The sequence below is a fragment of the Branchiostoma lanceolatum genome, chromosome 7 (assembly GCF_035083965.1).
Source record: "Branchiostoma lanceolatum isolate klBraLanc5 chromosome 7, klBraLanc5.hap2, whole genome shotgun sequence".
NCBI classification, from domain to species: Eukaryota; Metazoa; Chordata; class Leptocardii; order Amphioxiformes; family Branchiostomatidae; genus Branchiostoma; species Branchiostoma lanceolatum.
This window is the reverse complement of record NC_089728.1, coordinates 3,127,545-3,147,599: the sequence shown is the minus strand read 5'-3', so window position 1 is coordinate 3,147,599 and position 20,055 is coordinate 3,127,545. Positions and strand designations below refer to the sequence as shown.

Genomic DNA, 20,055 nt, shown 5'->3' with positions numbered 1-20,055 from the left:
CATTGCTTTATTAGTACATGGCAGAATATCTTGCCCGTAAACAAGAACTTGGAAGCCAATACTTGTATTTCCAGGTGATGGCAACACCAAGGAAACTGTAGTATTACAGTTCTATATGTAGTAGTGAACGCACAACCAATGTGAGGGGAGGAGGAATTGCAGTTTAGTGTAATACTGACTATCAACAGTGGGAACATAGTAAAAGTCATTGATATGATGACTATAAAGAGCCTGATGCAAATTTGAAAGCTATTTGAAGTGCATGTGCATGTAATGTAATATTTCATTTCTCACTGAATCACTCTGGCTATAATGTGCTAACAGCAAAACTATTACATGCACTTTATGTGGATGTACACTATGTGATATATACGATTATGCTAATAAATGTGTTCAAACACATGTGAAGACCATGTTGAGATTATGCACCAGTATTTCATAGGCCATGAGCATACAGTTAAGAACATCAGACCTACTGATGGCACATAAGGCCACACCAATTTAATTTCTTGCTTAACGGATTTTTTTTTTAAATTTTAGCAAAAGGACATCATTAAAACAGAAGGCTGGGGTGAAAACTTGCACCTGACCCTGTTCACACCCTGAAATTGTGTGCACCAAAGTACAAACTTTTCTCTGAGATTCTGTTTTCATGTTGATTTTCCAATCTAGCATTTTTTCAAAAATTCCGTTAACCAAGAAATCAAAATGGTGTGGCCTAACAAGAAACATTAAGTACAGAAATTTGCTCCTTCATCAAGTGTGAAACAGCCATGAAGGCAACTTACACAGGATTTGTCGCAATACACCATGATTTTCACACTTACTATCACTGGTTGAATTGCTAAATTGTGATGGACAGTCAGGATTGGTCTATTGTGATTCTTTAATAGTCAAAGCAATGTCTCTGCAGTCCCTCATTCCATTCCAGTCAGACCTTGTCGTAGACATAAATAGTTTCGACCCCTTCTCCGAGCGTTGTGGTCGGTGCCCAGGTGGGCAACTTGTACCTGCAGCAGATGACCCTTGACCCAGACGTCACCTCCTCTGCAAGTTTCTGCTCCAGTCTTCTCAGCTGGTTTAATAGTTTGAGATGAGGACAAAAAAGAATACTGTAAATGCAGAAATGTTCGCGGTGGTTTTATGTTCGCGGTTATTGCGGTGACCGTTTCACCGCGAACTTAAAGCCTGTGACCGCAAACATTTGTGTCCAATAATGTAGCAGTATGTGACTGTAGCACTGCCGCGAACTTAAAACCACCGCAAACACTCCATTTTCCCCTTAGCGCGAAATAAAAACCATGCAAACTTTAATGCATTTACAGTACTTTTGCAGGGCTGAGATTGTAAAATGTTAGATCTTGTGAAACAGTTGTGTGGCAATGTAAAAGAAATCTTTAAATAGACTACAAATACCACTTGGCCAAGTTCTGTGCTTCAGATCACATGTAACAAATACGTTTTCTTACATCTTCTTCTCCCAAGTACATGCCAGATAAGGTTGCACTAAAATAAACAAAAGAAACCACAATATGCACTCACTATTATAGGTTCTCCATAGATGACAATGTTGTTGTACTGCCTCAAATTTGCCTGTTGGAAAAATTGACAGTAAATGTCACTGCAAATCTCTACTTGATGAATTTCAATTATTGTACACTGTTTTTTTACGTCAATGAAAACACTGATTTCCAACAAAGTTGTGTTCAGCTTATTCTCAGTTTCAGCTCCAAATCAGATACAACTGTTGCATCTGATTTGGAGTTGAAACTGAGAAGAAGCATGACCACTTTGTTTGTAGACGTCACATATTTTACCTGTGCTTGCACGTAAGTGAGACCCCATGGCAAAATTGGTGAAAAGTCCCAATGTTGCCCCAATAATTTGGTAGTAGTCATAGCAGTAAAGTAGTACCGGTATCCATTATAAGATTACACTGCTGCGGAGTTCCCTGATGCAGGGGTTGGCAGCAATCAGCCAGTCTTCACACAGCGCCTCCAAGCGGCTCTGTCCAGCGGGTCCACGTTGGTGAAGCCGTAACTCTTTAATGTCCTTCTTTACGCACTCAATCCAAGATTTCATTGGTCTACTACGACCTCTGTTGCCCGGTAACTACAGTTTTATGATAGTGTTGATGCAGCCACTTGCCATAGGCCAGTGAAATACCTGCCTAATGATACATTGTAGTATATAGCAGGCTGTAGACTAACAGAACAGTAACATTCTTATAGTTATAAAAACAAAAAAGGTGAGGTTTGTTGCCCTCTCACCTCAAACAGGTCCCTCCTGTGGAATCTGGCCAGACTTGCCAGACCTTTCCTGTGTGCCAGGAGCCTGGAGTAGCCGAGTAGGAAAGGGTTCAACTCATACCCATCTGTACGGAAACCCTGGGAGGCTGCAGCAAATACCTGGAGAAAACAGTGTGTGGATAAGCCAACAGGGACATTAGTGGCTCTGTTACTGGATATAGTGTACAATCATGCAAAATAAATGGATACTAAATGCAAGAAATAGAGAAAATGTTCTTAAAGGCATTGTACCCTGTAGAGGATAGAAAATAGAAACTACATGCATGTGATTAGATCATTTTGAATGACGACCAGATGCATTGCTTTGATTTTGTCCACTGCGGGACAAAAATCCACATGTGGAAAAATCTTTATCTCATGCTTGACAGTCTTTACCCATCCACATCAACTTTGTTTGGACAGCTGAGTCCACATCAATTCAATTTCTTGGTTAACAGATTTTTTAAAAATTTTAGCAAACAAATTAATCAGAAAAAATTAAAACAAAAGGCTGGGGTGAAAACTTGCACCTGACCCTGTTCACTCCCTGAAACTGTGTGCACCAAAGTACAAACTTTCCTCTGAGGTTCTTTTTTCCTGTTGATTTTCCAATCCAGCATTTTTTTTAAAATTTTGTTAACCAAGAAATTAAAATGGTGTGGCCTGAGCTGACATTTGTGTTGGTTTCTAGTCAATGCTAAACACACTGAAAACCATTCAGAAGTGTTGTAAAATTGTAATCACTCACTAGACTCAGTTGTATGCAGCCTCAGAAACTGAGAAAGCAAGGTAGGTGATGAAGCATTCAAATATTGCAACTTACAGTACTGCACACAGCACATGTTTCAATGTTCTTCTACACAATTAAACATGGCTAACAGTCCAATGTTCAGGAACAATACACAGCCCTTAGCTTCAGCATATAATTCATAAAGAAGCAAGAAGAGATGGGAAGAAAAGAAAAACAGCAGCACCAAAAATACAGATTACCAATCAATTATTACCGCTATACAATAAACCAAAAACTGTAGCAGATGAACATCTAAATACATGTAGCATCAAATTCATAAAAGCTGTTAAAAAAAGCTGCTGTTATTCAGCATGCTAAATGGGGCATACATTCAGGTCTAAACCTGCTACTTACAATGCGCCCATCGCCACTGCCTAGGTCAGCGACCTTTCCAGGTCTGCCTTCCAGCAGTCTGAGTATCCGGTCTACCTGCGATTGTCCGGAGGGGACATAGGGCAGCGGAGACCTGACAGGTCAAATTGATGGAACATACACCATCAATATCGTATGCTTTTAACCATGTACCTGATACTAGTAATATGGTCACACAAACCAGAGCTCTAGCCAGCTTGAAATCTTTTTTGTCATCCCAATGTCCATTGACAGAAAAATCCAAAGAATATACTTTTTCTGTCATTGTGTTACTGAGTGTCATTGTTTAATTTCCACGCCATTCTTTGGGTGTAGCCTAGTCAATTTTGGATATTTTCATATCTTTACCCACTGAATTTTGTCCATCAAGGCTGACAGAATGGTCTCATGCAACAAAATTCTGTCAAGTGTCAGACGGAATGCCGGGTGCTGGCTAGAGCCCTGTAATATGATGCACACTCCTTCTCTTTTTCAGCATGGCATCAGCCTCACATTGCCCGCACCCTCCTAAAAGCAGGACCCCTATCGCTCGATTCGTTGGCTCGCTTGCATAGAGGCCCTGCTCTTTAACCCCGGTGGACACGGTTCTGGCGACGTAACTGACAGTTGCTCGTGAATGATTAATGAGCTATCCTTATTTGGAACAATTTGGCGGTTAATTTGCTCTGAACCTAAAGTAACGATGTGAGACGTAAGCTGATTGGCTGGTTGATAGCTTTCCAGCGTCCTTTGCGCTTTTGCTAGAGATGAGGTTTAGCAAACCCTCTGATTGGCTGAAGCTGTTTTGGTGGCGCCGGCGCCAGAACCGTGTCTACCGGGGCTAAAGAGCAGGGCCCCTACACGAGCGAACCAACGAATCGAGCGATTATAGGGGTCCTGCTTTTAGGAGGGTGATTGCCTGCTGTTCTACCCACGACTCACAAGTCTGCCGTCACCACTACCCAGATCAACTACGTTGCCGGTCCTGCCCTGCAGCAGCCTCACCACTCCGCACACCTGTCTCCTGTTGGACACGATCCACGGCAGGGTTGTCCTGGGTAGTGGATCATTGTGTGCATGAAAGTAACGAACAGAAGCGGTTATGGTTACTGTTTGGCAAATTTTGCCAGCCCAAAGCGGGCCTTTCAAAGAGTATTCCATGCAGGGCTGTGTCAGGCTTTAAATTTTTTTTCTGTCCCACTTCTTGTTTGGGAGCCTTATAATGTTGTTAATTTTAGTGGTTAACTCTAGATCTGTTATTGTAAGTTTATAGCCATGCTTATGATATAATTGGAATCTTGTTGGACCAATCCCGTCGTAGCCCCACCCACCTAAGTCATACCATAGAAAGGCATTTAAATCATGAAAATGCAGATATTTGACCAACTTGTAGCAACTTCCTCATTGGTCGAACCATTAAACGACTAAAATTGGATGCAGTCAGGATCGGTCAATTCCTCAGAATCATGATCTTCTCACCTTTTATACCAAGGGAAGACCAGAGCTGTGTTGACCATGTAAGTGAGACAAACTGCTCCTCCAACACCTTTGACCAGGAGGAAGGATCTATCCCTCTCTGCTGAAGCCAGAGTGGCCAGTTCCATTTCTATGCTGTCATCCATCTTAGTGATCTCACATCCCTAATGTTCTGTGTGCACAATAGCCTTGAGATGACAAGAATATAGAGGTACAGGTAAACATGATCAGACTGCATAAATAAGCATGAAATTCTATGTGATAACAAAACCAGGCCAGGATACTAGAAGAGAGTCACTCTAATTAGTCTATTAAGAGTAAGTAGAGAGAGTACCTTTGGACCATGAAAGATATAGATATTATGAAAGGATCAACATCAATATCATCGAGATGGTAAATTCTACTCTCCAAGCAGAGGAGTGGGTCCGACAGGTTTTTGGCGTGTTTTTAGGCGTTTTTGTCGGGCTATCTACTTTGTCGTGGTTTCATGACAAAGTAGATAGCCCGACAAAAACGCCTAAAAACACGCCAAAAACCTGCCGGACCCACTCCTCTGCTTGGAGAGTAGTAAATTCGACAAAAACATAACAACAACCTTTCTCCCTGCCAGCTGTAATACGTGACTTGACGTGTTGGAGAGTTTGTTTTGATGAGGTCAAAGGTGAACTATAATCGTCTTCATGAGGTCAAAGTTGAATCATAGCTCCCACCATTCTTTGCGCTCCCGCCGTTTACCTAATTTGGGCATTTTCGGTTCCGTTCGGCAATTTTCGGACATCTCCGTGCAGGCTGCGGCGAGGCGAAGCGAGGTGAGGTGAGCAAAACTGTAAGATGGTCTGATTTGCACGCTTCTTGCTGCTTTCAAGTGTCGTTCTATTGTGCATTTTCCCATTGAAACGGGCGTTTAGATACCAAGGGTTGTATAGGTCACGTATACGGGGCTTACCGTGCGCTAATTAGGTATTAGATCCTAAATTTGGACATGATTTTTCGGGGAGGTCTTGTCCGCCATTTTTGTCCACGCCATGCCCATCGATATCTCCTCACCCGAGAATAACGGTGTACTTTCAGGCCTTCCAAAAAGATCTTCCAAGTCTTTTCTCCACTTTCTTTCTCGTGCAGAATCCTAGATGCCCCTTGGTCGACTTCTGAGCAGTCTTGTAAGAGCCGGTTTGACATTGCCAAAGGTACTAGGTTGAAAACATGCCCGATCCTTTTGTCCAGGGTAGAACTTGGGGAGAAATTTGACTGAGTTTACAGAATATGTTAGCCACGATTAGGAAGTATAAAATGGTTCGAGCTCTTGCGTTTTGCAAGGTTCAACTTTCGATTAAATGATTTTGTGCGAGATGAAGACTCTGCACTACTCGCCTCGTGCGTTTCAACTTCTTCAAACAACTGGATATGATTTGTTACAGATCCAGTTGTTTGAGTAATTTGCTTTTTGGCGTATCTTATTACCTGGATGTCTAATCTTCATCGACGTTTCAACTTCTTGGCTGAAATCTTCGTGATTTGCTGCATAATTTATTCATGTGGGACACATGCACTACTGAGGTTACCATCTTTGATCACATGGGATCACAGGATTACGTATCCACTGTTGACTCATACTTCGTTGAGATCAGATTTGTCTCAAAGTAAAAATGCACACGATTTGGACTGATACTAACTTATACGTAACTACAGCCGACGTGTTTGTTGCCCTTCTAGTCGGGGTGATTAATTTATTAGTCTCTACCAGACAAACCGCGCCGGCTATAGCAGTATAGGGAGAACATTTGCCGGGGGACTTTGGCCATGGAGGGTAACATTCGCAGCCCTAGGGTTGCAATATTGGACCCTCTCTCCGTAGCCGACTCCCTTCATACAATTAACTCTATTTGGCCAATTTCTACTATTTTGCCAGTGACCCCCGGAGGCTGGTAGAGTCTAGTGAATTATACTGATACTGACAGGGACAGGTTCAGTAAGCTGATAATCTAAAATGAGCCTGAACCAAAGTCCCCTGGGATATGAATGAATAGACTATTGTAAAAATAAAATTAAAAGAGCCCTAGATTACCCTCCAAGCAGGGGTTAGGCCGCGGCTTGTTTTGGACGACTTTGTATGTTGTCTTTGTATTTTTTCTTGGCCGAGATATACTAAGAAAAACTAATGAAATAGACAGGCCGACAAAAAACATAAAAAGAAGTCCAAAACAAGCCAGGGCCTAACCTCTGCTTGGAGAGTGGCCAACATAGAATGAATGATGAAAGAAGTCAGTTGTCCAGAAAAGATCCACTGTACCTTTCTTTCCAATTTTGTCTGGGATGTTTTTTGAAGGTGGTGCCTGTTGTAAGATACCACGTCTTGAAGTTATAATTGTCCTTATCGTGCGATTATATACTTACATGTTTCGTAGTAAATTAAAAAGCCACTTTTTCTGTCAAATCAGGTTCAGTTTGGTCCGAGAGCAGTTTCTGGACTTCTCCATTCCATCACATCACACAACTTCTGCAGCATGGCTGACGAGGACGGCGGATATGTGGTGCGCATGAGGGGGCTCCCATGGTCGGCCACTTGTGAAGAAGTGAAGAATTTCCTTACATCTGAAGGTAAACAAATTAAACAAGCATATGGCAGTGTATAATAAAAATAAAGTTCATCATCATGTATGATCTTTCTTATTCAAAATCTACAGGCATGCATATTCATAAGTTAACAAGGGAGGTAAATTTCCTATGCCCAAGTTGAAGTTAGTGAAAGTGATATCGACCAGTTATTCTCGCTGAAGAGCTACCTTCTACTGGTCGTGACAGAGAAGACAAACATTTATGTGGACCACGGCTTACTTAGCATCCTATCCAAGGACTGCAAGCTTTTCTAGTAGCATGAATGTTGGGTTAGCATCAACAGCCGGGATTCGAACTCCCAACCTCCAATTTTGTTTATTTTTGTGTATTAAATTCTCCACAACAGGGCTGTCTCCAGGACCCGTCCCTCCGTCCCAGGACAGAAATTTGCTTGTTGGGACGGAAAAAAAAATCACCTTTTTGTAAATCAGGGCTCGAAATAGTGGGTGCATGTGCACCTGTGTGCGCCTAAAATTGGTGCTGTGCACCTAATTTTTGACTGTGGGTGCACCAGTGCACCTAGATATTTTTGTACACCATAGGGTGAAGGTACTATTATACAGTCTTAGTATACAGAATATTCTTCAAAAGTAAGTATCAGAAGAATATAATGATGACTTTTGAAGTTAGCTATAGAATTACAGATTGAGGTTTTGCTGACATTTAACTTGACCTTCTGTGGTGCACCCAAAATTCTTTCTGTGCACCTAATTTTTTTGGTTGGGTGCACCAGTGCACCTATTTCCAAAAATGAATTTCGAGCCCTGTGTAAATGGAGTCTTGGTCATTCAAGTTATTACACCTTTTTTGTAACCATTTTGATGATGGCTTCCTTCAGGTTGTAACGTCAAAGGAGGGGACAATGGCATCCATTTCACATTCTCCAAAGAGGGAAGACCAAGTGGTGAAGCGTTTGTGGAACTTGAAAGTTCCGACGACTTTGAGAAAGCCCTGGCCAAGCACAACCAGCATATGGGTCACAGATACATTGAGGGTAAGAATTCTCCTCTTTGATGCATTTATAACTAGAGTTCCTTGACCTCCTACCTTTGCCAAGTAATTTTGTTTCATTACATTGTTATATCACTAATACATAACTTGTATGTCTTAAGTATGAAATCTTTATTATTGATACCAAAACAGAAGTTCTGCTGCAGTGCCTAGGGAAGCTGCCAGGGAACCCATTTTACAAACACCTTCCAACGTATCAAATATTTTAAAGATCCATCCATGACTTATTGAGTTCTGCTGTTCTCAAAGGGATACACAGACACAGTCACACACACACACACACACACTCACACAGACCTGAAAACATAACCTTTACGAAAGTAATAGGAGGAAGTACGTTATAAGTAGACATTATTTTATTGTATGCTTTGTTCACTCCTGTGTCGGGCGACCCCGACGGACCTACATAGACCAACTTGTTGGGGATGTAGAGGTGAGGTCTGAAGAACTAGACCAACTAATGGTGGACCGTGGCGCCTGGAGGGAGAGAGCAGCCTTAGTCCGGGCAAGCCGCCCGATATGATATATGCTTTGTTCAGTTGTAACTTGTAACTGTTTCTCTGCAGTGTTCCGTTCCAAGGTGTCCGAGATGGAGTGGGTGGTGAAGCACAGTGGGCAAGACCAGGTCAACGATGGGATCGTACGGTTACGGGGCCTGCCATTTGGCTGCTCTAAGGAAGAAATCGCTCAGTTCTTTTCAGGTACACTTGTTCGTCCTTTCGAGATTGCGGTGTGTGGGATGAAATGGCACTGCTGCAGATTGTATTGGTACCCAGTGAAAAAAAATTATTTCTAAACAAAGCAGTTGGAACTATCAGTGTAAATATTTGCTTGACTGAAACGAACCAGTAGCATGTGTCCCTCGTTGTGTTGTCCCCTATTTTTAAAATAGAAATATATACATGAACAGCAAATTAGTTGGTAAAATCGTAGTTACAAATACAGCTTTTGTTGTGCAAAGATCTTGGTGACTTAACCAAAAAAAACATGAATGATAATTCTTGAATCATGGTAGTAACACTTACTTTCAACAGACTTGTAACTGTAAGTTTTTGGGAACATCTTGTGTACCCTGTATATTGTTACCAGTGGTAAATGTTTGACTGTTTGAGTTGTGCTGATCTTACAGTTGAGATTCAAACATGGATTCCCTCTCTTTCTGGGTACAGCTGGGCTGGTGGTTGGCTGGGATGTATGGGGTCAACTGGGGCATCATGGGAAGAGAAGACCAGCAACCACTTCTCATATTGAAACACTTGGGTCACTTCTCTCCCCAGGGCAGGGGACACTTCTCTCCCCAGGGCAGGGGAACGAGGGCCTTGAGGGCTGGTGTGTCCCGTGGGAGGAGGGTCTCTCTACTCATGCCAAGACTTTGACTGTTGTTTGCAGCTGTAGGGTCTGGGAGGAGGCTGGGCCGTGGGAGGAGGGTGGATGGGCTGGCTGGGCTAGCTCCTCATCTCACCTTCAGCTTAGTAGTCTAGGGCTCCCAAGGACTTTTCTTATGCCTTATAGTTAAAGGCTGTAAACGTTGTGATAAAAATTCATTCGTCTAGCTGAAGAAAATAGTACACAAAGCTGGCAACTTTTTTTGTTCCACGTATGGCTTGACTCGGTCATTTTTCAAACCGTCAAAATCTTTCGTGCAGAGACAAACCTATCCTGACCTTGCTGTTCGATAGTTAGGGTTTTGGATTTTTTTGGTCTGAAAACTCTGAATGCACTGATCTTTGGACACGAGCATTTTATCAAGTGCTGTTTCTTTCCGTCAAAGATTTTCACTTGAAGAATTTTGATCTAGATTTGGTGTTGTAATATTGAAATTACTTATTAAACCTATTTGATATAGTAGGTGTAGCCTTGGGAGCCCTAGTTAAAATGTATTCATGGGTTCTAGATTGAACACATTAGCATGGGGGACATGTTTTCATCATTCTAAGTACCAAAACGCTACTAGGCAGGAGTTTGGCTGATTTCTGACTATTAATGTTACAAATTTCGGTTACTGAACATAAAAGCTTTGTGTATGAGTTAGATTTATTTGTGATAAGTCTATCAGACAAAACTTTAACAATATCCTTTTCATTTGCAAGTATATCTAAAGGATGTTGTATGAAGACAAATTATTACAGCTTATTTCACTGGTTTTAGTTTCGTCGCAAAGGTCAAAACTCCTGCCTGAAATAGCTTTATTCAACACTGCTATTACAATAATGTACTGTACTGTAGAAGATTATACAGTTACTGATACTTTGTAAAGGGAACTGGAAAAAAAACCAGCACTTCACACAAATGTCTCCCAACAATGCCGAGAGAAGAAAGCAACGCTAATGCTAATGTGTCCAGTCCTATGGCTTTGTGTGTGTTTTTCCCCTATGCTGTTCTTTGTTGAAAGTACGTTGATTCTATGTTTGTTACACCACGCATAATCAATGACCCATGAATGTTGACTCTGGCTAACATTGGAAAGACTGCCAATATTGAGTCTCCTCTCCTTTTCTGGGTTGGTTCTGAAGGGTTGGAGATAGTGCCCAATGGGATAACACTACCCACAGACTACCAGGGGCGGAGCACGGGGGAGGCTTTTGTGCAGTTTACATCACAGGATATAGCTGAAAAGGCTCTGGGGAAACACAAGGAAAAAATAGGGCACAGGTGGGAGGATGGTTGGTTTCACTGCCCCAGGGAATATTTCACCTTCTTGTGGGCTGTACAACTTTTCAAGCTGTTCTCCTATCTCTGACAGAGTTGGTTTTTCTCCACTATGTTAAAGTAGCTCTTTGTTTCTAACTTTTGTGTAAGCTTGTATTATCATTATTGCTTGGTACCCATATACACATGAACTTAAAAAAACAATCCCTTATTATATTTGTTACAAGTCAATCAATTACTCCCAACTTTAGTATATGATGTGACCTTCCATTGGCCAAAAGGAAATAACCGATTGTGATGAGGATAGCACAATGAGCACTTTTGAAAGATATTTGTGGGTTAAGGGTTATTTTGGGGCTAAGCACAAAGTTGCTGTGTGCACTACCTACAAGAAGATGAGGGCTTGATTTACACATGTAGATGTGGATATTGTTTGCCATTGGAACATTGCATATATCTTGGCTAGCGTTAGTCACTTTGAAATGTGCTGCGTTAGACAAGAAACTGTTGCGTTCCTTTTACCTTCGGTAATGATTTTAAACGAGCGAAACATGTAAACGTCCTGAACTCGACTAAGAACTTGCATGATTGCTATGTACCGAATGGAAGTAGTGTAGTGGTAGAAGAGGTTTGTCTTGTATTTTGTTTCTTTGTAAGTTGTGAATATGAGATATCAAGACGGAGGATTTAGATAACATCTATGCACGTTAGCATTCTAGAAAACTGGTAATAAATCATAAGGTATATGCTTGTTTTTGGCGACGCCTCAGGGGCAAGCCTAATTGCAACCGTGCAGCGTAATAAATGGTTGTTGACTCTCCGCAGGTACATTGAGATCTTCAAGAGTAGTCGGAACGAGGTTCGCGAATGCATGAGCCCTAAGCCGCGTCCGCTGATGTCCAGCCGTCCCGGGCCGTACGACAGACCACCCCCACGTGGTTACGGTGGAGGTGGCCGTGCTGGCATGTACGATCGGCGCATGCGGGGAGGAGGAGGGACTGGCTACAGTGGCAGTAAGTCCAGTTGATACTATTGACACTGCAGTGTTCTTGCCTGGCTTTTTCAGCATAGGGGCCTCCAATGCTGTGATCTGGACCCCGATGCTGTGTTTCTTTCTGGAAAAAACCTTCATCAAAAGTTCATATTTGGCTTTAGAATGAGGATGTGGCGGAGGAAAAACTTCACAAAATTTATCCCTCAAAATGCAGGAAATAGTGTCTGAATTAAGACCACAGCGAGAGTAAATGCATTTACAGTACATTTGTATGAATAGTGAAAATGTTACTGTCACAGTTTTAGCAGTGAGTGGTTACTGAAAGACTCTGAGAGATTTCTGCCTTTTTTCCTGATTAGACTTCTACCAGGACGACTATGATGGCTATGAGGAGAGATACGACAACTATGGTGGTGGCCGAGGGCGCGGTGGGAGAATGGGAAGAGGCGGTAAGACTACTTAATTCCTGTACTGATCTTCAAGACTCAATCAATCAATCAATCAATCAATAATGGTTTTTATTGGTCAGAAATTACCCGCAATGGCAGCCAATTAGCGCTGAATTGATGCAGGGTATTGCAGGTTTCACACAATACACAACATGTATAATATCTTATCCACACTTGCATTTTGTGGAACTGTCGCAAGGGTCTGGGCGGCTGCCATTCGGCGCCACCAAGTGACCTCAATACAACCTTCCCCAACCTAAGTCAGGTACACCTGGGTGGAGTGAGGAAAGTCGTGTAAAGTGCCTTTCCCAAGGGCACAAGATAGGTGACATGACAGGATTCGAACACGGGACTTCTTGGTTCTGAGTCGAACGCTCTGCCGTTGCACCACACGACCCCACATAGGCATGGAATTTGTAAGATGTTCAGTTGATGAACAGTAGCATTATACACCGTACATCAAGTCTTAGAGCACCGTGTAGTTGCAAGTTAACACTCTGTGTCAGTAGCTGCTAAAGCTATGATCTGGTTCAATTTTTACACTTGCAAGATTAAAGTCAGTCTATTATTCCCAGGTCTCCTTCCATGTGGAGAACTGATGCATAAGGCTGATACACAATGTTTCAAAGTGTTATATAACTGGAAGTTTGCGACATTTTACTTTCTTTGTCAATCGGTGACATACTGTGTAAGTTATAGTAAGAGTTACAAGTTAGAACTACATGTGTAGTAGGTTTTGTTAAGCTGTGCTGTAATTGAAATACATAGTAAAGAATGAATCAATGTTGAAAATGAAGAAGTTGAAGAGGTCTGGTCCTTCTTTTCAGGGCGTGGCGGTGGTTTTGGAGGAGGCCGTATGTACGGGGGTGGCTCAGGTCACTTTGTTCACATGAGAGGACTTCCTTTTAAGGCTGCAGTGGAGGATATCGAACAGGTGAGCAATCGATCTTGTTATTCCTCCATCATCCCTTTTGTTAATGCATTTTCTCCTTTTACGCATTTATGGTCAATTGTCCAATCCCATATCCTCACCCACCTCCATCAAATTGTAGAAATGCAAAGTGCAAATATTTGACAGACATGTAGCTGCTCTCTCGTTGGTCAAACTGCTAATTGTTATGCTATCATTACCATTAGTTTACCTGCTAATTGTGATGGTCAGAATGTATGTGTGAAGTTGCAAGTTAACACTCTGTGTCAGTAGCTGCTAAAGCTATGATCTGGTTCAATTTTTACACTTGCAAGATGAAAGTCAGTCTATTATTCCCAGGTTTCCTTTCATGTGGAGAACTGATGCATAAGGCTGATACACAAGAATCTTCTAGTGTTTGGAGTGGTATTAAATGCAAAGCCTAGAACATAAAAAAAATTACTGGGCATGTAAATCACTGTCTTTTTCTTGCTAACTAGGGGCCCAAACCTACACCACTTACTCTCTGCCCCAAGATCTGTCTAGTGCTCAAAAATCACGACCATAGCATGCCCAGAACATAAATTAAAACCGGATGTTCCACTGCATAACTGAAGAAAGTCGCTAGGCGGCCCATTATTGAAGTTGACATTCCTTTTCCAACATACCATATATTTATCATAAGGATCCACCCACAACTTCTCAAGTTATGCTGTCCAGAAACACACACACAAACACAAGTAGCTATGACACTATGTTATTTTTGTCCTCTACCGTCAATTTGTATGCCTTTGTATGTTTTAATTGTAATGTGTAAATATGAATGTGTAGACCACAGGAAGAATAGCCTCTTATGAGGCTAATTGTGGATCTAAATAAATCTCAAACACAAGTAGCACCAAAAACAGCCTTGGTGAAGGTAATTGATTATTCTATCTTTTCCCCAGTTCTTCCAGCCGCTGGTACCCATGAAGATCCAGATCCACTACGGCCCAGACAAGCGGGCGACGGGCGAGGCTGATGTGGAGTTTGCCTCTCATGACGATGCTGTAGCTGCCATGGCCAAGGATAAGGCCAACATGCGTAAGTGGAAACATTTTGCCTTGTGAGAATCATAGTTCAAACCACTAGATATCATGTTACAGCTTTAATTTTAGAACATGAAGAATCACTGGGGAAGAAAGATGCTGAAAGTGAAATGATTATTTTTCCTCTCCAGAACACCGGTACATCGAGCTGTTCCTGGACTCCGAGGCGTCCTCCGGCGGCGGAGGTGGTGGTGGCGGCGGCGGCGGCAGTGGCGGAATGGGAGGCGGTAACTTCGGAGGCGGTCGCAGCAGCATGGGCGGAGGCATGGGGGGGCACAGTGGAGATGGTGAGCCTCAAGTCTACTTTCTATTTGTGCAGTTTTAGTTAAACATACAGGGTTCACCCCGACCAATCAACCTTTTTGAAACTCAATCTAAAAACATCCCTTCAAAGCTGACACCATCCCACAGCTCACTTGCAAGTTTGTTTTTTTGTCAGCAAAAACTCAGATTAAGTCGTTAAGGCAAACTAGGAAGCGATTTTTGTCAGGTCATGGCTGATTCGAATCTTGAGTTTCTAAGAGGTTGATTGGTCGGGGTGGTGTTGACATTGTCCAAGGGATAGAAACATACAGTGCTGTCCTGGTTATAGTTAGCATTGTCATAGTTACTTACTGTCACGTTTCTGACTAGTTATTATCCAATGTAAAACTTTACTAGCCTTTAGCCTGATTAAATTGCGTCTTAGTTCTGTCTGGTTTTTGACAAATTTCTGAGTTGTTTCTGACCAACCACTGCAGGGCTGTCTCCAGGACCCGTCCCTCTGTCCCAGGACAGAAATTTGCTTGCGGGACGGAAAAAAATGTCACCCTGTCCGTCCCAAAATTTGGAACTTCATGACATAGAATTGATGAAAATGCATTTTTGTAGGCCTGAAATGACAGATTTAACAACAAAAATCAACACAATGAGTGGGACGGAAAAAAATTAAAGCTGGAAACAGCCCTGAACCACTGACTAGTTTCTGGCCAAATGCTGACCAGTCACAATGTAACTATAACCAGGATGGTACTGTAGATTCAAAGGACACTTCCAAAAGAGATTTGGATGGGGATTTTGTAGTATGCACAATGTTAAACAGGCAGTAGTCACCTCGGCTATTTAAAGCATTTTCCTGTAGTCCAGTATAATCAGCTGTAGTATGCAAAGGGAGTTTATTAGGCTACACCAATTAAATTTCTTGGTTAACGGATTTTTATTTTCCAAAAAAAAAAAAAATATTTAGGAAAAAAAAGTCCTCTGTTTTCATGATTTTTTTTCTAAAAATTTTTTGGGTGGAAAAACCAAGAAATTAAATTGGTGTGGCCTTATGGCACGTTGTACAATGGACAGAATGGTGTCATAGACTTAACTTAAGACTGGAAAATGTTGTCTTCTCTTCCAGGCTCTACGGGAGGTTTCGGCCAAGGCAATAGTGGTGGATATGGTGGGCTCTCATTGATACCGACATTTTTACTGTCCTGATTCACTAACCTTTTCTGGGTAACCCTTACCAAGTCTAACAGCCCACTGCAGGAGTAGTAGGAGTGTGGAGTGTAGTTAGGCCACAGGCACATGGTTTTATGGATGACATCCACTTAGGTACTGACATTTCCATGTGTTGTCGAATTTTGAAAAGAGCCAGATTAGGCCACACCATTTTCATGGAATTTAAAAAAAAACGCTAGATCTGAAAATCAACATAAAAACAGAATCTCAGAGGAAAGTTTGTACTCTGGTGCACACAATTTCAGGGAGTGAACAGGGTCGGGTGCAAGTTTTCACTCCAGCCTTCCGTTTTCATGATTTTTTTTTGTTGCTAAAATTTAAAAAGAAATCCGTTAGCCAAGAAATTACAAACTACAGACCTGAAAGTCATCCATAAAACAATCTGTTCCCGTGGCCTTGTGTCTGGTAAGCTGTCTTGTAACTGTCTCTTCTGTGACTGGTTTGATGGAGTGAAAGTCGTTGGAAGTTTCAAGTTCAGTTGTAGTGGTAGTTGTATAGACACATTGAAGCAAACAGTAAATTATAAGGTATTCAATTGTCTCCATGAAGTTACCTGACCGGCCCAAGCAAAATCCTGCCGACCCTATCCTGTTGAAAATATCATTGTCCTAATACATTTTAGTTTTACATTTTTAAAAAATTTTAATCTATGCTATGGCCTCGTCCTCAGCATTAGCAGCAGAACTAATAAAGTTCATTATACAGGGCGCTGACGAGTGGCGCTGAGGTGGGCGTTAAACATTATTGGTTAGATCACTTCGGCGGAAATCGATTTTTAAAAAAGAAAAAGAATCCCTACCTACCTACCTACCTACCAACCCTATTTTTTCAGCACTTCAATCAGAAATGCAACATTAAGATCCTTAGGCCTTATCTCACTATTGTTGTGTACATTGAAAGCACATATGGTATAAGTTGTTGATGTCTGTATGTTGTTGTGTGTTCCCCAGGTGGTGGCGCTGGCTACAACCAGGGAGGCATGGGGGGCTTCGGAGGCTTCGGCGGACAGGGGAACATGTCACAGGGTATGAACCAAGGTAGGGCCATTTTGTGGGTATCAACTATACATAAGATTCAACAGGAAAATACATTCACTGTAGTAGTCTAGTCTAGAAGTAGACGTACAGATCTTGTTTTGAAGAAGGCAAAAGCTGCTATGTTGGTCCTTTAAAGGGAAGTCCTTTGGAAACACGACATCGCATGACAGGTAAGACATCTTGAAGAAATGTTTCTTACTCTTAGGGCATCTTCTTGGAGACATGTTCCGTTAAGGCATCTTCTTGGATCGAGGACCGGCTCAGATGAGATGTGGCAAGAAGTCCTGAAAAGGCCAAACAAAACGACTCCCGCATAGCTATGAAATGATTTACTATCCTCAACATGATATGTTACCGATAAGCCTTGCAATGTGTTGGTGTGGATTTGATTGAACATGTTAAAACCTTGTCTTGCTGGACCCATATATATATATATATTGCGACAGTTCCACAAAGTGCAACTATGGAGCAAATATGTATCTGTTGTGTATTATGTGATTGTAAACCCTGCAGCAATTCAATTGCACGGGAAATTTCTGACCAATAAAACCATTATTGTTATAAATATATGGGTTGCACATGACTGAAATGTTAGTCACCCAAGATAGGAAGATGCTCTCTCAAAATGCCAGACTCCTTTGCAACAAACCAGCAGGATGCAAAATTGAGAAGAAAAAAAACAGCTATTTTGTTGGATCACTGTTACTGTTGCTTGTTTCTTAACACTTGTTAAAAAGATAGCACTATAACGCTGACCAATGCAAGGCTGATCATTCCCTCCCTTCAAATGAATTGGTGTTAGAAAGTGTTTCACTTTTCTTTATGACCCCACTGAAGCATCTGTAGAGACAAGAAATAACCACCATGTTTTTGTTTGGCCTTCTCGAAGATGCCTCTAAGAACTTCACCCAAGGAGCCAATGCCAATGGCAGCTTTGGGGCCTATGGTGCACAGGACATGACCATGGCCCAGGCAGTTACAGGACAAGGTACAACAATTCTTCCGCCTGTCACCCGAGTTTCATGTTTCTATTGTGTGTAGTTCCAATCAGATTGTTTTTTGTGCAGCAGCATATTGCTTGAAAGTGGTTCTAATTCTGCTGGCACGGTATGGTGACATGGCCCCAAAAATTCTGCTCCTATTGTGTGTAGTTTGAATCATATTGTGCAGCAGCATTTCCTGATTGGCGTTGCTTGAAAGTAGTTCTAATTCTGCTTCTACGGTATGGTGACATGGCCAAAAAAATTGTGTTATGTTGATGACTTAAGTAGTTTTTTTATAACGGGTTCTACAGTTCCATGTGTTCTCTCCCAATTTCAGGTAAGGATTTAGTCAAGCTATCGGAATGTTGTTACTTTGTTTGGATGTTTGATGGTTCTCATTGATGGAAGACAATCAGAATGTGTGAAAATCACATTGTTGTGGTGGCCAGTTGTTTGGTTTGCAGTTGCTTTGGTTGCTGTATTTGTGACTGCGTAATACTAGAAAGACGATGAAGCCAGCTTCATTGTTTCCCCTTTGCACAGTGGTTACTTGTGAGAGTAATCCTGAATTAACCACTTTTCTGCCAATTAAAGTGCCAGTAAAATGAACTTCACTTTATCATTCACTTTAAAATTCTCAAAACATCTATGTAAATTGTGTTTTATCAACAGTCCACTGTGTGCTCCTTGGTGGGACAAATTAGAAACAAGTCGTGACATCACAAAAATGACTCCTCCATTAACTAGTATGGGTAGGAGTCCTTTCTGTGATGTCACTACCTGTTGCTAACTTGTCCTAGATGTTTTCAGAAAAGACAAAATTTTGATACAGGAAATATCATTTTACTGGGACTTAAATATTGAACTCTCATAGCACAAGGCAAAGGGGATTCTGAGCTTTGGATCTATCATCAACTGAGCTGACTTTGATGTTAACTGTATACATCTGCCTTCCCTGCAGGTAACATGGGAGGAGGCTTCTATGGCTCTGGTACCGGAGGTAACATGGGCGGCAGCTACAACCAGCAGGGCATGGGCGGCGGCATGGGAGGGATGGGGGGAGGCATGGGCGGAGGGATGGGCAACATGGGCATGGGAAACATGGGCAGTCAGCAGGGCATGGGGTCCGGCAACATGATGGGACAGGGGGGAGGATGGGGCATGTAAGGGAACACCAGGCAACGTTCATTGTATATTTTTCAGATGTCTTTCAAGGAGGCTGTGACAGACCCAACCAAGGATCTAGGACAGCCTTTTCAATCTTGTAACAGGATAGCTGAATTTTGTTTAACACGTGCACAACTATCCCAATAATGTCGGTTCAGTTTGCAATCGAACGACGGATGTGACCAGGCCCTTAAAGACAATTGAGCAAACACCTCTCGACTGAAAGTTGTACATGATGTTATTACACCTGACTTGCCTGTCAAGATAATTTTAGTATATGATGGTTGTCATCACACGGATAGTACATGGCACATTTTTTGTTGGGGACGTACAACTGCGGAATTTAAGATAATGGTTAAGAATCTTCAGAGGGGCTCGTTGTTTAGACTTATATTTCGTACAATTGTGAGGCCAAGAGCATTGCTACTCTAGAAAGTTGAATATGTATACACACAGCCAATAGTATACATAATAGCTGAACTTACAGTACAGGAGTTGACTACTGACTAATCAGTGTATTGCTGAGACTTAGTGTTTTTTTACCAATAAATGCCATTCCCACTGATAGTTGTCTTGCCTGGTCTTTTCTGTACCAGTAACTTGAGTAAGTAATACTAGGCTTATTTACTCTAAAAGGCACACAGCATTTTACGAGGCCTGAAACTTGAATAATATGCTATGGAGGCTATAAGGAAACATCAGTCTTGCCCATCCCCATACCGAGAATCAATAGCCCTACCCTATGTCAACTCAATTAA

At 41.9% G+C, this 20,055-nt stretch overlaps 2 protein-coding genes across 12 annotated transcripts; one reads left to right on the top strand and one right to left on the bottom strand.

The window, feature by feature from the left end:
* Positions 1-900: 900 nt before the first annotated feature.
* LOC136438572 (ATP synthase subunit C lysine N-methyltransferase-like) lies at positions 901-5,088 on the bottom strand. Of its 2 annotated transcripts, none has more exons than XM_066433427.1 (5): positions 4,909-5,088; positions 4,372-4,483; positions 2,271-2,408; positions 1,543-1,593; positions 901-1,075 (listed from the first exon to the last, which is right to left on the bottom strand). In XM_066433427.1, the coding sequence occupies exons 1-5, from the start codon at positions 5,049-5,051 to the stop codon at positions 932-934; spliced, it is 588 nt and encodes a 195-aa protein (XP_066289524.1). In that variant the 5' UTR covers positions 5,052-5,088; the 3' UTR covers positions 901-931. The 2 variants fall into 2 exon arrangements, with proteins under 2 accessions (XP_066289524.1, XP_066289525.1); XM_066433428.1 differs by lacking the exon at positions 4,372-4,483 and adding an exon at positions 3,433-3,544.
* A 482-nt stretch (positions 5,089-5,570) lies between these two features.
* LOC136438566 (heterogeneous nuclear ribonucleoprotein H3-like) lies at positions 5,571-19,862 on the top strand. 10 transcript variants are annotated; one of them, XM_066433414.1, is made up of 15 exons: positions 5,654-5,719; positions 6,028-6,092; positions 7,344-7,503; positions 8,360-8,515; positions 9,099-9,233; positions 11,046-11,184; positions 12,007-12,194; positions 12,535-12,624; positions 13,452-13,558; positions 14,482-14,617; positions 14,754-14,909; positions 16,007-16,048; positions 17,061-17,147; positions 18,037-18,135; positions 19,092-19,862. In XM_066433414.1, exons 2-15 carry the CDS (start codon positions 6,036-6,038, stop codon positions 19,295-19,297), a joined length of 1,758 nt encoding a protein of 585 aa, XP_066289511.1. In that variant the 5' UTR covers positions 5,654-5,719; positions 6,028-6,035; the 3' UTR covers positions 19,298-19,862. The 10 variants fall into 10 exon arrangements, with proteins under 10 accessions (XP_066289509.1, XP_066289510.1, XP_066289515.1 ...); XM_066433415.1 differs by having other exon boundaries at positions 5,673-5,731; XM_066433416.1 differs by having other exon boundaries at positions 5,691-5,714.
* The last annotated feature ends 193 nt before the right edge of the window (positions 19,863-20,055 follow it).

Excerpts from the sequence above, each read along its gene's own strand:
- LOC136438572 (XM_066433427.1), bottom strand. The coding sequence starts at position 5,051 with ATGGATGACAGCATAGAAATGGAACTGGCCACTCTGGCTTCAGCAGAG. Across the intron at positions 4,484-4,908 it reads GTCTTCCCTTGGTATAAAAG|GACAACCCTGCCGTGGATCG; the intron begins GTGAGAAGATCA and ends TCCACTACCCAG. Across the intron at positions 2,409-4,371 it reads GTAGTGGTGACGGCAGACTT|GTATTTGCTGCAGCCTCCCA; the intron begins GTGAGTCGTGGG and ends TGTTTTCTCCAG.
- LOC136438566 (XM_066433412.1), top strand. The coding sequence starts at position 5,586 with ATGAGGTCAAAGTTGAATCATAGCTCCCACCATTCTTTGCGCTCCCGC. Across the intron at positions 9,234-11,045 it reads AATCGCTCAGTTCTTTTCAG|GGTTGGAGATAGTGCCCAAT; the intron begins GTACACTTGTTC and ends TTGGTTCTGAAG. Across the intron at positions 12,195-12,534 it reads AGGGACTGGCTACAGTGGCA|ACTTCTACCAGGACGACTAT; the intron begins GTAAGTCCAGTT and ends TTTCCTGATTAG.